Genomic DNA, 13,842 nt, shown 5'->3' on the forward strand with positions numbered 1-13,842 from the left:
CCGCGAGCGCTCGCGGGGGGGGCTTATAAGGCCGCGCGCCAGCTCCGCCCCGACTGCCATTGGCTGTCTGACCCACGCCCGAGTGCCCATTGGCCCGCGCTGACAGCTCCGCCCCTCCCCTCCGCCGGGCCCATCAACACCGCACGGCCCGCCCACCGCGCTTCGCGATTGGGCGGGGACAAACGCCGGCCTCGCCTCTTCATTGGCAGCCCGGCGGGGACACGCCGGCGCCCACCCACGTGCCCGCTGACCGGCTCCGTTCTCATTGGAGGGGGCGCACGCCAGCCAAGGCCGCCGCGACCAACCCGACGGCAGCTGGGCCTCGGATTGACAAGGGAGCCTCAGGGCCCGCCCGACGACCGACCGCACAGAGAGTAGCAAGTATTGGCTTGCGGGGCCAGCCCGAGGCGCGGACAGGCTGGGGCGGGTGCCAATCACTGCCCGCACGCTCCGGGCCCCGCCCTGGTTATCAGGCGGCGGCTGAGTACGTGAGACCCAGCACAGCATCAGCACCGGCCGGGAACGTGCAGGCTGCAGGTTCGAAACCCGTGGCCGGAATGTGGGCGTAGCGTTCCCCCATTTGCAAAGTTCCAAGCTAGAAGACGTAGCGATCCGTTTTACAAAGGAGGAGAACCGAAAACAGGAGAAACATAGAGTAAAGCAGCAAGAGCCTCCACCCCCGCCCCCGCAGGTCTATTTCCATCACAATCAACAAACCTTTGCCAAGGGGCAAGGCCTTCCGAATAAAGTTAGGGTCCCTCTCCCCAAGTTCCCTAAAATGGCAGAGAATGAGCTTTGGTCCTTTCTGACCTGGGTTCAAAGCTCAGCCGGGCCCCATGCCTCACTGTGGTTGGCCTCCAGCAAAGTAACCTCGCTGAGTCTCAGTTTCCAACTGTGCAATGGATATGATGCTAGTAGCCACACCCCGTCTACCCGCCTTTGAGAATGTTGCAAGGATTAAGTGGGATGAGGCACGGAGAAAGATTTGACCCTGTGACTTCACAAAATGAGCATTGTGTACCGGGCCACGCAGAGGCGTTGGCATGCCCCCATTTGGACGGGCAGGAGTGTGAATTGGACAATTTGACATTTTCTAACAACATTCTAAGTGCATCCACCCTATAACCCAGCCAGCAGTTCTTCCTGGAGGTGATGTACCGAAATAAAAGGTCTGGAGCTTACACAATTCAAGAATGCCGGCAGCAGGGCTGTCTGCAACTGTTTCCAATATTTTGCCCTAAATATCATCAGTGGGGGATTAGAGAAGTAACTTAATAGCAATCAGTACTCTGGAATACTTACTATGTAGCAATTGAAAAGGAGGCCAGGCCCCGTGCTGTGGCTCAGGTGTGGTGGCTCACACCTGTAATCCCAGCACTTTGGGAGACAAGAGTTAGGTGGATCACCTGAGGTCAGGAGTTCGAGACCAGCCTGGCGAAAAGGACAAAACCCTGTCTCTACTGAAAAATACAAAACTAGCCAGGCATGGTGGCGCATGCCTGTAATCCCAGCTACTCCAGAGGCTGAGGTGGAGGTTGCGGTGAGCCGAGATCACTGCACTTCAGCCTGGGCAACAGTGTGAGACTTGTCTCAAAAAAAAAAAGAAAGAAAAGAAAAGGAGGCCGATCGGCCGGGCTCGGTGGCTCAAGCCTGTAATCCCAGCACTTTGGGAGGCCAAGACGGGTGGATTACGACGTCAGGAGATCAAGACCATCCTGGCTAACACAGTGAAACCCCCTCTCTACTAAAAAATACAAAAAACTAGCCGGGCGAGGTGGCGGGCGCCTGTAGTCCCAGCTACTCGGGAGGTTGAAGCAGGAGAATGGCGTAAACCCGGGAGGCAGAGCTTGCAGTTAGCTGAGATCCAGCTACTGCACTCCAGCCTGGGCGACAGAGCGGACTCCGTCTCAAAAAAAAAAAAAAAAGAAAGAAAAGGAGGCCGATCTGCATGCAATCATGAAATATCTCCCAACCACTGATCTAGGGGCAGTGGTCCAGAACCTGTACTCAATAAAATGTATATGGAAACACACACAGAAACCGGTATGAGGTTTTTAAGAGCACACAAGCCTGTCGATACACAGAAAAAGGTACTCCTAACCTGAAGAAACTAACTTAATCCTTGGGGAGAGAAGGAAAGTTGCATGCTGGTAAAAAGAGAAGTCAAGGGAGAATTTAAGCAGCTCTGGGTGTTTTAAATTCCTATGGGACCATATTCATATATTCCACATGGAGTTAAGATTTAATTTTAGTTCATGCCTGGAATCACAGCACTTTGGAAGGCTGAGGCAGGCAGATGACTTGAGCCCAGGAGTTCAAGAACAGGCTGGGCAATATAGCAAGACCCCACCTCTACAAAAAAAAAAAAAAATGCAAAAAGTCTCTGGGGGTGGTGACACATGCCTATAATCCCAGCTATTCGGGGGCTGAGGCGAAAGGATCACCTGAGCCCAAGGAGGTGGAGGCTGCAGTGAGCCGTTGATTATACCACTGCACTCCAGCCTGGGTGACAGAGTCAAACTCCGTCTCAAAATAAAAAGTAAAAATAAAATTAAAAGACAGGCTGGGTGTAGTGGCTTACACCTGTAATCCCAGCCCTTTGGGAAGCCAAGGCGGGAGGATCACTTGATCCCAGAAGTTTCAGGCCAGCCTGGGCAACATAGCGAGACCTCTTCTCTACTAAAAATTTAAAAAATGAGTTGATTGGGGGGGCACATGCCTGTGGTCCCAGCTACTTTGGGGGCTGAGGAGGATCACTTGAGCCCAAAAAGTCAAGGCTGCAGTGAGCCATGATCACACCACTGCACTCCTGGGCGACAGAATGAGGCCCTGTCTCAAAAAAAAAAAAAAAAAAAAAGTGCAGTCATGCAGAGGAGTCCCCCACCCCACATACATAGGGCTTTTTGTTCTACTTCCAAGTATATTCTGTAAGACAGTGGGGGTGTTCAGATTTCACAATTTTTTTTTTTTTTTGAGACGGAGTCTCGCTCTGTCACCCAGGCTGGAGTGCAGTGGCCGGATCTCAGCTCACTGCAAGCTCTGCCTCCCGGGTTTACGCCATTCTCCTGCCTCAGCCTCCCGAGTAGCTGGGACTACAGGCACCGGCCACCTAGCCCGGCTAGTTTTTTTGTATTTTTTTTAGTAGAGACGGGGTTTCACCGTGTTAACCAGGATGATCTCGATCTCCTGACCTCGTGATCCGCCCGTCTCGGCCTCCCAAAGTGCTGGGATTACAGGCTTGAGCCACCGCACCCGGCCATTACAAATATTTTTAACCAAGTCACCCAAATGGGTTCTCCACTTTATTTTGCGTAGACAAAAGTTTTAATGCCATCTATTATGAGAAACACTTAACACTAACAATCATAGAATCTAGGTGGTGGGTCCCCTTGAGGGTTCACCATCCGATTCTTTCCAAGTTTTAGAAACCTTGCAGATTAAAATGTTAAAAACACACTAGAATTGCTGTCAGATAAGAAGTCTTCATCCTCCGAAAAGGAAGGAAATGCTCTTTAGAATATTTTAATGGACAGATTAATTTAGGGAACACTCACCTAATTGCCCTGGTTTTCTTCCATTCTTTGCAGTCAGATGCAAATCTCACAAAGGACAGGGGCAGGGAATGCTTGGGGACCTGCCCCTAAACAAGAGCAGGAGGCTTCACTTGGCTTTCAGACATCAAGGAATCCCCAATTAGCAGGCCTAGTGCTCAATTTCCGACTGGTCTCCATCAATCTTTCTAGACGGGCAAGGTGTGGAGCGCAGAAATGTTCAATGCTTTAACAGATTTCCCTCCCTCCTATGGGTTGGTCTGCTGCATTAACAAATTGAAATGGGAGGCCGGGTGCAGTGGCTGTAATCCCAGCACTTTGGGAGGCTGAGGCAGGAGGATCACTTGAGCCCGGGAGTTGGAGACCAGCCTGGCCAACATGGCAAAACCCTGTCTCTACAAAAAGTACAAAAATTGGCCAGGTGTGGTGGTGCATGCCGGTAGTCCCAAATACTCGAGAGAGAGAGAGAGGGGGAAGCCCAAGAATCGCTTGAATCCAGGAGGAGGAAGCTGCAGTAAGCTGAGATTGTACTACTGCACTCCAGCCTGGGCCACAGAGACTGCCTTAAAAAAAAAAAAGAGAGAGAGAGAGAGAGATGGGGCTCATAACTGTAATCTCAGCACTTTAGGAGGCAGAGGTGGGAGGATCCTTTGAGCCCAAAAGGTTGAGGCTGCAGTGACCTATGATCATGCCACTGTACTCCAGCCTGGGTGACAAAGTGAGATTTTGTCTCTTAAAAATAGAAAACAATACAGGCCAGGTGCAGTGGCTCACGCCTGTAATCCCAGCACTTTGGGAGGCCAAGGAGGGCAGATCACTTGAGGTCAGGAGTTCGAGACCCTGTCTCTACCAAAAATACAAAAAATTAGCCAGGCACGGTGGTGCGCACCTGTAATCCCAACTACTCGGGAACCTGAGGCAGGAGAATCGCTTGAACCCAGGAGGTGGAGGTTGCGGTGAGCCAAGATTGTGCCACTGCACTCCAGCCTGGGCAACAGAGCAAGACTAGGTCTTTAAAACAAGTCAAACGGGGATTATAGAAAGGTGGCCCATCTATACAGTGGAATATTACTCAGCCATGAAAAGGAATAAAGCTCTGACACAGGCTACAACATAGATGAACCTTGAAAATTCCATGCTTAGTGACAGAGGCCAGACACAAAAGAATACTGTATAATTCCATTTATATGAAATGTCCAGGGCAGGCAAATCCATAAGGACAGAAAGAGGATTCGTGGCTGGCAGGGGTTGGGGGAGGGACACAGGGCGTGACTGCAGAAGGGTGCAAGGTTTCTTTTTGTGTGGATGGAAAAGTTCTGTAATTAGATGGTGGTGATGGCTGCGTAACTGTATTGACTACACTAAAACCACTAAGCTGGCCAGGTACGGTGGCTCAAGCCTGTAATCCCTACACTTTGGGAGGCTGAGGCAGGTGGATCACCTGAGGTCAGGAGTTCGAGACCAGCCTGACCAATCTGGTGAAATCCCATCTCTACTAAAAATATGAAAATTAGCCGGGCATGGTGGTGCACACCTGCAATCCCAGCTACTTGGGAGGCTGAGGCAGAAGAATCGCTTGAACCTGGGAGGGGGAGGTTGCAGTAAGCAGAGATCTAGCCACGGCACTCCAGCCTGGGTGACAGAGCGAGACTGTCTCAAAAACAACACAGGGCCAGGCGCAGTGGCTGACGCCTGTAATCCCAGCACTTTAGGAGGCCGAGGTGGATGGATTACGAGGTCAGGAGATCGAGACCATCCTGTCTAACACAGTGGAAACCCCATCTCTACTAAAGAATACAAAAAATTAGCCGGGCATAGTGGTGAGCGCCTATAGTCCCAGCTACTCGGGAGGCTGTGGTAGGAGAATGGCATGAACCCAGGAGGCAGAGGTTACAGTGAGCCGAGATTGTGCCACTGTACTCTAGGCTGGGCGACAGAGCAAGACTCCATCTCAAAAAAAAAAAAACACACACAGTAAAATGAAACCACTGAACTGTACGCTTTAAAAGGTTGACCTTTATATTACCTGAACTATTATCTCAATAGAGCTGTTCAAGATTTTTAGGGTAGGCATGGTAGCTCACACCTGTAATCCCAGTACTTTGGGAGACAGGAAGATGGCTTGAGACCAGGAGTTCCAGACCAGCCTGGGCAACATAGTGAGACTTCTCGCTACTAAAATATATATGTGTGTATATATATATATCAAAATATATATATTATACATATATCAAAAATATATATATATATATATAAGTAGACAGGCATGGTGGTTTGCACCTGTAGTAGTCCCAGTTAGGAGGCTGAGGCAAGATGATTGCTTGAGCATGGGAGTTTGAGGCTGCAGTGAGCTATGAGGACATCACCACTGTACTCCAGCCTGGGTGGCAAAGTGAGATCTTGAATCAAAAAGACTTTTTTTGAGATAGAGTCTCGCCCTGTCGCCCAGGCTGGAGTGCAGTGGCACAATCTCAGCTCACTGCAACCTCCGCCTCCTGGGTTCATGCCATTCTCCTGCCTCAGCCTCCCAAGTAGCTGGGATTACAGGTGCATACCACCACGCCCAACTCATTTTTTATTTTTAGTAGAGATGGGGTTTCACCATGTTGGCCAGGCTGGTCTCAAACTCCTGACCTCAGGTGATCCACCCACCTCAACCTCCCAAAGTGGTGCAATTACAGGTGTGAGCCACCATGCCCGGCCAAAAAAAATTTTTTTTTTTTTTTTTTTGAGATGGAGTCTCACTCTGTCACCCAGGATAGAGTGCAGTGGCGCGATCTCGGCTCACTGCAAGCTCTGCCTCCCGGGTTCACGCCATTCTCCTGCCTCGGCCTCCCGAGTAGCTGGGACTACAGGTGCCCCTCACCACGCCCGGCTAGTTTTTGTATTCTTGGTAGAGGCGGGGTTTCATCGTGTGAGCCAGGATGGTCTCCATCTACTGACCTCGCGATCTGCCCATCTCGACCTCCCAAAGTGCTGGGATTACAGGTGTGAGCCACCGCGCCCGGCCAAAAGAAAGTTTTTAAAGTGAGCCAGGAAAGAAATATGATGCGCAACATTAGAGTTGGTGGCAAAACAGTTCCACAAATATTTTTCTGGGTTTTGCTCATTTTTTAAACATGACATTGTTCTTTAAAGTGAGAGAAAAATCAAAGAGAAGGCAGCAATCTCAACAATGAACCTGCTTTAGTGTTTTCTAGGAAGGGCCCACCGGGGACATTTATGGAGTTTCCTTCAAGTACTTTCCTATTTTCATGTTCACACTTATTTCTGGTATAATCCACATACCATACAATTCACCCATTTAAAGTGTACAATTCTGTGGATTTTAGTATATCCACAGACATGTGCAACCATCAATTTGAGAACATTTTCACCACTCGTAAGGAAACCCCTTACGACTACACGTGGTGGCTCATGTCTGTAATCCCAGCACTCTGGGAGGCTGAGATGGGAGGATCGCCTAATCACGGGAGTTTGCACAGGAGACCAGCCTGGGCAACATAATGAGACCCCCATCTCTACAAAAAATAAATAAATAAATTTGCCAATCATGGTGCTGCATGCCTGTGGCACCAGCTACTTGGGAGGCTGAGATGGGAGGATCACTTGAGCCCAGGAGTTGGAGGCTGCGATGAGCTGTGATCACACCACTGCACTCCAGCCTGGACAACAGGGCAAGACTGTCTCAAACACAAAATAAATCTGCCCATGTGGTTACTTAACCATCAATAAAAGGCACCAGTAATACGTTGGTGTGAATTAATTAATCTGCAACATGCAGCCCCTTGACCGAGATTTTTTTTTTTTTTTTTTTTTAACGTTTTTAAAGACAGCATCTCATTCTGTTACCCAGGCTGGAGTACAGTGGTGCAATCACAGTTCACTGCAGCCTCTAGCTCCGGGACTCAAGCAATCAGCCTCCTGCCTCAACCTCCTGAGTAGCGGGGACTACAGAAACACACCACCACACCTGGCTAATATTTTTATTTGTAAAGTTGGGTTCTACAGGCTGGTCTCAAACTCCTACACACTCAAGTGATCCTCCCAAGAGAAGGGACCAGCAAGCTTTGCTGGCCAGTGAGTATTTTTCAGCTTTGTGGTCCAGTTGGTTTCTGCTGCACCTACTCAGTTCTGCTGATGGTAGCACAAACGCCACTATATACATAAAGAAATGGGTGTGGTAGTGTCAATAAAACTTTATTTACAAAGACAGGCAGTGTCCTGACTTAGGCCCCATTGGCTGTGGTTTGCTGACCCCTGCACTCAAGGCTGCAAAATTAACAGCCCAGCAACTCCTAGGCTGCTGTTAGAACCTCAGCCCATCACTGTCATCTCCTGGGTCTCAGTTTTCTCAACTGTAAAGTGGGGTTGAAGCCACCTGCCTCATGTTTCTCCTGGGATTTTTGTAAAATAATGCACAAAAGTGCACAGAAAGCTCCAAAGGCAGTTTGCAAATAGGAAGACACAATCAAGTCTATCTGTGAAAAACATTTATTCTGAGAATCTAAAATCTGGACAAAGAATATTGGACTTTAGAAAAAGCCTACACAAAATTGTCTCATTCTTCCCTAATACATTAATAATCTAAGAATAAGGAGGTGAAAAAAAAAATCCTTTAAAAATAACATTGCTCCAGTTTGTCTGCAGGTATGTGATTTAAAATATCCCTGTTCTATTGAGGTATAGGCTGCAAACTTTGGTAAAATTAGAAAAATTAACAAAACCTTTCAAAAAAAAATACAAAAACAAAAACAACCAAACTCTAATGTTATATCTTTCTTGGTACATATACAGTAACTACAAAAAAAATTCATTTAGAAAATGTGTTCATAGAAAAAAAACAAAAAAAAACAACAAAAAAAATCCTCTTGTAAGTTCTCACTTGCCGAGTTAAAAAATTGAATTTCAATGATCTGTAAGGCTCAAACTGTTCCCAAGCACCCATCCGGTGTCAGGAAGAACTGGATGACCGCAGTTTCTAGAATCTGGTTGGCATTTTCAATAATTCAGTGCTAACAACAAAGACTGTCGTCTTTAGAAAGAAGGAACGAACCAAAGGCACTTGGGCGTGACTTCGTGTGCTGGCATCCGTCCATGGCCGCCTTCATCGGACAGTGTCAGCCACACATCTGGCCCACGTGGAGCAGAGTCCCCTTGAGGCCATTTCTGCATGGCCCCAACTCCCTGCTTTTGTGGGCAGAGGACTTTTCATGCAGATCTCAGACGCTAAGCAGTCTGGCGGGGGATGGCTTTGAGACAAAGGTTTCAATTGGGCCCGAGATGTCTCCTCTTTTCCTTGCGACAACTTCCACAGACAGCTGAGCCACGCCACGCCACGGGCTGCCACGGGCCACCACGGGGAACCATCTCGCTGGACTTTAGATGACAAAATGCTGTCAGGAAGATGCTTGCTCTGACCTTGGGGGCCAGAACCCGAGAGAAGGACTGAACCCTTCGCCTTCTTCAAGAGTTGGTGGCAGCAACTTCTGAGAACTTGACACCAGAAACATCAACAGCCTCCACGCCACATAGTTTCTGATTCCATCTTTAAAAAATCTTACACTGTTTTGTCGAGAAATTGTAGGCTTTTATGTTTTCAAAGAACTAAACACAATACTGAGAAGTCCAACTTTTAGCCAGAATACAAAATTCCTGAAAATGTATAGATTTGAAAAATAAAAAAAAATAAAAAAAAAAAGGAAGACAAACCTTTTTAGGGAACAGAGGAAACACTACCTGTTTAAGTTAAGCCCGCTAAGAACAAAATCAGGGCCAATGAACGAACCCTCCGACACATTTTCAGCAAAATGCCTGTCGAGAAGTGCTTGGAGATCACCGGCCGTTACCGTAGCCGGGGAAGAGCTGGTTGAGGACGGTCTGCAGAGGCTGGTTCACCTGCATGGTGTAGCTCCGGCCCAGGTCGTAGCGGCAGGCGGGGCAGCTGAACACCTGTGCCCGGAACGATCTGTCCAGGCAGTCCTGTAAGACACAGCGGGTCCATGAGAAGTGCCATCCACGCCATCAGGTTTGCTCCCAGCCACCTGTCCCGGCGCTGCAAGGACAGTCTCACCAGGTCCAGAGGACCCCTCCTGACCTTCAGTCTCACTTTCCACCTGCCGCCCATCACCAGCCTGGCCTCCTTGGGGGCCCTCTAAGATTCCAAGCTCACCCGGCCTTCAGGCTTTTGTCCCTGCAGGTCATGCCACTTAACAGCTCGGCCCCCTGGCTCTCATCACTCACAGCTCAGCTCAAGTCACCTCCCCTATGGGGCCTTCCCTGACCCCTCCCTAGAGTATCAGAGGCAGTCCCATCACCTCACCCCATCTGCCTTCACGACGGCACCTCTCCTTCCACCTGTGGAGCCATCTTATTTACTAACGTGCTTATCTTATCTCCAACAGGGCAGATGCTCCCTGAGCTTTGAGGCCGTGTTCTCTCTCAACACCAAGCACAGGGTATACAGTAGATGCTTAATAAGCACACATCAGCCCGAGCATCGTGGCTCATGCCTGTAATCCCAGCACTCTGGGAGGCTGAGGGGGGGCAGATCACTTGACGTCAGGAGTTCAAGACCAGCCTGGCCAACATGGTGAAACTCCATCTCTACTAAAAATACACAATTTAGCCAGGTGTATGCCTGTAATCCCAGCTACTTGGGAGGCTGAGACAAGAGAATGACTTGAACCCGGGAGGCGGAGGTTGCAGTGAGCTGAGATCACGCCATTGCACTCCAGCCTGGGCGACAGGGCAAGACTCCGTCTCAAAGAAAAAACAAAAACAAAAAAATTAGCCAGGTGTGGCTATTCCGGAGGCTGAGGTGGAAGGATCACCTGAGCCCAGGGAGGCTGAGGCTGCAGTGCACTGTGATCACACCACTGCACTCCAGCCTGGGCGACAGAGCAACACCTTGTCTCGAAAAAAATAAAAAATAAACATACACATCAATGAGAAGAAAGGGGAAAAGGAGGAAGGAACCAAGTCCAGCGGATTCAGACTCCTAAATTCAAGCTCAATCAAGTCGTGCCTGGGGAAGACAGCCAGGAGGAGACAGAGCAGAGAGGCCCGGAGCCTCCACTTCCCAAGCAGACAAACAGGGAAGATGCCACTGGGCTGGCTGCATGCCAGGGAGGAGTGAGACACCACACACAGGTGTGCAGACGCCTACATGGGGGACACATGTCTGCAGCATGTTGTCACACAGCTGGGCGAGGGCAGTGGCAACACAAGGGTAGAGGCCCAGTGACCACAGCGCAGTCACCTGCTCCGGGCAGCCTGTGGCTTTTTTTTTTTTTTTAAGATAGAGTCTCGCTCTGTTGCCCAGGCTGGAGTGCAGTGGCGTGGATCCTGGCTCACTGCAACCTCCACCTCCCAGGTTCAAGGGATTCTCGTGTCTCAGCCTCCTGAGTAGCTGGGATTACGGGCGCCTACCAGCACACCTGGCTAATTTTTGTATTTTTAGTAGAGACAGGGTTTCATCATGTTGGTCATGGTGGTGTACACCTGTAGTCCCAGCTACTCAGGAGGCTGAGGCAGGAGGATCCCTTCAGCCCAGGAGTTCAAGAGTTCAAGGCTGTGATGAGTTATGATGGCACCACTGCACTCCAGCCTGGGCGACAGAGTGACATGCTATCTCTGAATGTTTTTTTTCAATTTTTTCTTTTTTTTTCTTTTTTTTTTTTTTTTTGAGACAGAGTCTCACTCTGACTCCCAGGCTGGAGTACAATGGCACGATCTCGGCTCACCGCAAGCTCCACCTCCCAGGTTCAAGCGATTCTCCCACCTCAGCCTCCCAAGTAGCGCCTGTCACCAAGCGTGGCTAATTTTGTTTTATTTTTAGTAGAGATGGGGTTTCACCATGTTGGTCAGGCTGGTCTCAAACTCCTGACCTCAAGTGACCCTCCCACCTCAGCCTCCCCAAGTGCTGGGATTACAGGCATGAGCCACCGTGGCCAGCCTCAAATTTTTAATTTAAAAAAATCAAGGTGGAAGGTCACAGCCTGTTTCCCAGAACCCCTCCAATGCTGAGCTTCCCGAGTTGAAAGAGAGCAGCAAGGACAGACTGTGAGGACACAGTGACGCTGGTTAGCCCCTTCCTTTACATCCTCAGCGCTTCTGCGCCTTCACACCAATGCACAGGAAAGGTGGTTTCCCAGTGTCCCCACAGTCCTTCCTACTGTCACGGGGCTCCCAGGCCTCCCTCTTCCAAGAGCCCCCCCCACAGCCAGTCCTCTGCCTGTGCCCACCTCCTGAGCACTTCCTTCCTGCCAGGGGCTAAGCCAGGACCTTCACGACAACCTGGCGGCCAGGACAATGTTACCAGGTCCCTTCTCACTGTGGCCAACTGAGGCTGGGAGGGATGAGTGCCTGCATGCCTGAGAGGTGAGAGATGGCTCAGACCCAGACCACCAGCCCCAAGAACACCATGGCTTCTCACCCCTTCTGCCACCTCACTCAGGGCACTCAGGGCGGCCCACACAGCTGAAAGGACTGAGTCCACAGGGTGAGGCAGGTGGGGCCCAAGGAGGCAGAGATGCCATGGGCGTGACTGGGAACACCCTGTCTCCTGACCTTCCCTGATCTGCCTCCTGGCATGAAAGCAAACAGAGTCCCAGACCCGGGGGAGTGGCCCATGGCTGAGAGGACTGCGGGACTGTAGTTGGAAGGAAAACGGCTGGCAACTCAGAGGCCTGGGGAGATCTGTGGGGTGGCAGGGTCAGTCCCTTCCACACCTGTCCAATGGACTGCAGGCTCTGGCCAGAGGTCACAGCAGAGAAACCATCACCCAGACCCACACTGCCCACCAGCGCAGTTCTGCCCCCAGGGGACACTGGGAGGTGTCTGGGGACATCTGTGGTTGTCTCGATTAGGTAGGGAAGTCCTGGCATGGAGTGGGTGGGGGCCAGGGATGCTGCTCAGCACCCTGCAGCGCTCAGGACGACTCCACCCCAGAGAATGATCTGGCCCCAAGGCCCACAGCACAGAGAGGAAGAGACCCTGTCCTGGCCCCAAACCTATCTCTTTGAAAACCATTAGCTGGGGCTGGGCGCGGTGGCTCACATCTGTAATCCCAGCACTTTGGGAGGCCGAGGGCGGGTGGATCACGAGGTCAGGAGATCGAGACCATCCTGGCTAACATGGTGAAACCCCATCCCTACTACAAATACAAAGAATTAGCCGGGCGAGGTGGCGGGCGCCTGTAGTCCCAGCTACTCGGGAGGTGGAGGCAGGAGAATGGTGTGAACCTGGGAGGCAGAGCTTGCAGTGAGCTGAGACTGCAACACTGCACTCCAGCCTGGGCGACAGAGCCAGACTCCGTCTCAAAAAAAAAAAAAAAAAAAAAACCCACAACAACAACAAAAAAACCATCGGCTGGGATCATGTTTCCCTCCTAGGACCAACCACCTGTCCTGAGTCTAAAGCCCAGGCCAGGCCACCGCCCCAGTGCCCAGAGCCACCACAGGCCCCAGCTGCTGGTTTCTCACCCAGGCTTTTTCACCTGCTGTCCCAGGTACCAGGGGTGCTGTGCGGTAACACCACCTCCTCCAGGAAGCCTTCTTTCCTGCCTGCCAGGGGATGTGCATCTCCCTCTCCAGACCTTGGGCCAAGACTGTGGCCCATCCTCTCCCACCCTGGCCCCTTGGCCATACAAGGCTGAGGGGAGAATGTTCCAGGCCTCCGTCATAATACAGGCCTCCCAGAAAGCAGTCAACAAGGCCCCGAGAAAAGCTGCAGAGTGAGCGGAGCAAAGCCAGTGAGCCTCCGTCTGTAGGGGGCGGGCATGTGGGAACGGGAGGTCAGGTCATCCTTCTGGAACCTTCCACCCGGCTCCCGCAGCTGTCTCCGCTCACCTTGCACACGTTGTGCTGGCACACGGTGGTGATGGGCCGGAACACCAGCTCCTGACAGCAGATACACTGGAACGTCTCCTCCACTTTACTCAGGAACAGCTGGAACTAGAGGGAAGCGGGCGTGAGGCCAGCAAAGACCCCAGGACCAGGGCTCCCAGAGATCGGTAGCTTCCTGCTGAGCATGTACCTGGGTCCTCTAATCCTGTCCCCAGCCTTCACTCCAGGAGGCAGGGGCCATCATCGTCCCCGTTCTGAGAAAAACAGAGGCCCAAAAGGCGTGAGCCTCACTGGAAGTCTCCAACACCCCAAGGGGCGAGGTGGGGAGGATGGGGCGGAGCCGGTACAGGGGCGCTGGCCTCGATGATGCTGGGCAGGACCCAGATGCGACCAGCTGGCACCACCAAACACGCCCTGCACTGAATCAAGACAGGGCTTTAGGA

At 51.1% G+C, this 13,842-nt stretch overlaps 1 protein-coding gene across 1 annotated transcript in view; it reads right to left on the reverse strand.

Annotated features, from left to right (window-relative positions):
• Window positions 1–8,027: 8,027 nt before the first annotated feature.
• The window catches only part of UHRF1 (ubiquitin like with PHD and ring finger domains 1), a 50,649-nt gene continuing 44,834 nt past the window's right edge, over window positions 8,028–13,842 (reverse strand). Inside the window, exons 14-15 of the mRNA XM_033195397.1 lie at window positions 13,403–13,507; window positions 8,028–9,533 (exon numbers count right to left, since the gene is read on the reverse strand). Of these exons, the coding sequence (XP_033051288.1) occupies window positions 9,387–9,533; window positions 13,403–13,507 (252 nt within the window). The 3' untranslated portion in view covers window positions 8,028–9,386. The remainder of the gene's footprint in view (window positions 9,534–13,402; window positions 13,508–13,842) is intronic.

This window comes from Trachypithecus francoisi, unplaced genomic scaffold (genome assembly GCF_009764315.1).
Source record: "Trachypithecus francoisi isolate TF-2019V2 unplaced genomic scaffold, Tfra_2.0 Lachesis_group5, whole genome shotgun sequence".
Classification (NCBI taxonomy): domain Eukaryota; kingdom Metazoa; phylum Chordata; class Mammalia; order Primates; family Cercopithecidae; genus Trachypithecus; species Trachypithecus francoisi.